The sequence below is a fragment of the Mandrillus leucophaeus genome, unplaced genomic scaffold (assembly GCF_000951045.1).
Source record: "Mandrillus leucophaeus isolate KB7577 unplaced genomic scaffold, Mleu.le_1.0 Scaffold58, whole genome shotgun sequence".
Classification (NCBI taxonomy): Eukaryota; Metazoa; Chordata; class Mammalia; order Primates; family Cercopithecidae; genus Mandrillus; species Mandrillus leucophaeus.
In genome coordinates, this window is record NW_012106252.1 from 2,346,180 (window position 1) to 2,348,706 (window position 2,527).

The 2,527-nt window shown below is 38.5% G+C and overlaps 1 protein-coding gene across 3 annotated transcripts in view; it reads left to right on the forward strand.

Annotated features, from left to right (window-relative positions):
* The window catches only part of LOC105552995 (keratin-associated protein 4-6), a 40,921-nt gene that overhangs the window by 10,555 nt on the left and 27,839 nt on the right, over nucleotides 1-2,527 (forward strand). For 2 of the 3 annotated variants that reach the window (XM_011998874.1, XM_011998876.1), the window contains exon 3: nucleotides 26-170. The exons of the other annotated variant lie outside the window; for it this stretch is intronic. In XM_011998874.1, the coding sequence (XP_011854264.1) occupies nucleotides 26-170 (145 nt within the window). Of the gene's footprint in view, nucleotides 1-25; nucleotides 171-2,527 lie in introns of those variants that run through there. 3 annotated transcript variants of the gene reach the window in all.

A 2,527-nucleotide genomic window follows, 5' to 3' on the forward strand; every position in this document is an offset into this window, starting at 1 on the left:
GCCAGCCCACCTGCTGCCGCCCCAGCTGCTGTGAATCCAGCTGCTGCCGCCCCTGCTGCTGCCTGCGTCCAGTCTGTGGCCGAGTCTCCTGCCACACCACTTGCTATCGCCCAACCTGTGTCATCTCCACCTGCCCCCGCCCCTTGTGCTGCGCCTCCTCTTGCTGCTGAGCTCCTTTCCTGAACCTATCTCCTCCCCTTCAGCTCACTTATCACAGAAGCAGACCTTGTGCATCTTACAGACAACTCAGGAGAGGCCATTCCCACCAACTGTGTGTCCATATACTGGACATATATCTAGGATATATGTCCTGGATGTACATCTAGAATATATGTTCCCCACGTTAACCCAAGTGTGAAATCAGATGTTATTTACAGCAAGAAATTAATAGAATTTATCAAGTTTTATACCCTATATTTGTATTTACGGATACCAAGTTCTTCTGTCCCAAACGTGGAAATTCTTGCAGGGTTACTCAGGGCAAGGATGTCTCACTCTCAGATTTGAAAGTCTGATTGTTTCACCCTGTATTTCCTTTTACAGCAATGTTTCTGTATCTTATTTTTTCTGCTTCTGAATAAAACTCCACCTTTGTCGCATAGAAATACAATGTTCTTTTTGTGTTGCTTTGTAATGATTGTCCTTAGTTCCTGAGAAATTACACCCAAAACACAACTGAACGAATCCTATTCTTGCTCTCACCTTCAAGAAAATCCCAACATGTAATGAGTTTAAAAAATAAATAAACAACGGCAATACATGGATGCTTCCAAAAGTATTGAAGAAAAATAAAGATTTTTAGTTAAGTTTTTTTATGAATATAGAGAAGGGTTCTATCCCACAGCTAAATTTTCTTAAATATTTTTGAAAGTGTATCTTTCCCTATAACCCCACTCCTCTCTTATTTGCTTTATTCTTCCATTTTCCTCCTCCACCCATGCCCGCTGATCCTGTCATCTTGTTCTGCCCTTATCTCTTTTATCCCACTCTTGTAAAACCAGAGGCTACTCTTTAGGGTTTATCCATCTCTCATGTAATTCAATTTATTACACTCTCAGTTGCTTTAATTTCATCTCCATCCACTAACAACAAAGTAATTACCTTTAGGGAAAATTAATCTTCTGAGAAGTTGGGGAATTGCAGAAAATGTAAAATACTCAAATTTTAATATTTTTCCTACCTTAATGACTTTTCTGTGATGTGTATTTAACAGCATGGTCTTAGGGCACATGGTCTTGTTCAATAAATTCCACAAAAATGAATTTTCATAGAGAAATATGGGGACTTAGAAGAAACGAACTAACAGACTAGTTTGGTTCTTAGGTAAACCCAGAATATGGCCTATAAACTCCATCCTAGGGGAAAATGGTGAAAATAAATTTTACATCAATTGAAGCTAGTAAAAGCAGGAGAAACAGAAAGTTCTGTACTAAATACATATTCTAGGAGTTAAAGGTCCAATGAATAATGCAGTGGTATTGAATCATGAATCTTTAACTTCAATAGGTTCTACTACATGAACAAACAATAACTTAAACTGTGTAGGGGCATTATTCCTCCACATCACTTACAGCACAACACTCCTGATGGGTCAGAGAAAGTAGGTGAAAATTAAATGAACCTTCAGTTGGTCTCAGCATATGAAATGGGACTTTGAATGCCGTGGGACTGAATGTGGCTTCCTGGTCATAGGGAATAAGTGTCTGAGAAAAAGACATCTATGCCCTGAGCTGTGGGACACTCCATCACTTGTAAGTTGAAAACAAAGCAACAGAAACCACAGGAGACTGCAAAGGAATCACCAGAGAAGTAAGACAACAACTAGTAGAGTGCAAGGTCCAAAATCCCGATGAAGGAAAGAGTGGTCACTTGAAAAATTAAAGGACACTCATAGGTGGGAATTGAACAATGAGAACATTTGGACAGGGCGGGGAATATCACACACTGGGGCCTGTTGGAGGGTGGGGGGCTGGGGGAGGGCTAGTATTAGGAGAAATACCGAATGTTAATGATGAGTTGATATGTGCAACAAACCAACATGGCACATGTATACCTATCTAAAAGCCTGCAGGTTGTGCACATGTACCCTGGAACATAAGGTATAATTTAAAAAAATTAAAGGACAGAATTTCAGTTCCAGTTGTGTAGCTGATAGAAGATTCAACCTCTCTGTAGGAATGACTCTAATAATTAGACAAAACTAAGAAAACAGTTGTTTATGTGCATTGGGAGTTCACTTATGCAGACAGTATTTGAGGGACCATGGTCTCAGAAAAAAATTAAATTCCTTCAGGTGAAAGACAAGATCACCTCCAGCCTCTACAGTTTTTCATATATAATTTCTGAATCTCTGGCATTCAATTTAAAAAATTACCATGCATGCCAAAAAAAATGGCTAAATGAGCAAAATCAAGAAGAAAAGAAAATAGAAACAGAGCCAAGGATGATCTATATATAGGTACTAACACTGACTTTAGAATACTTACAATTAATATATTTGAAATAATAGATTAAAAATGTAAATTTT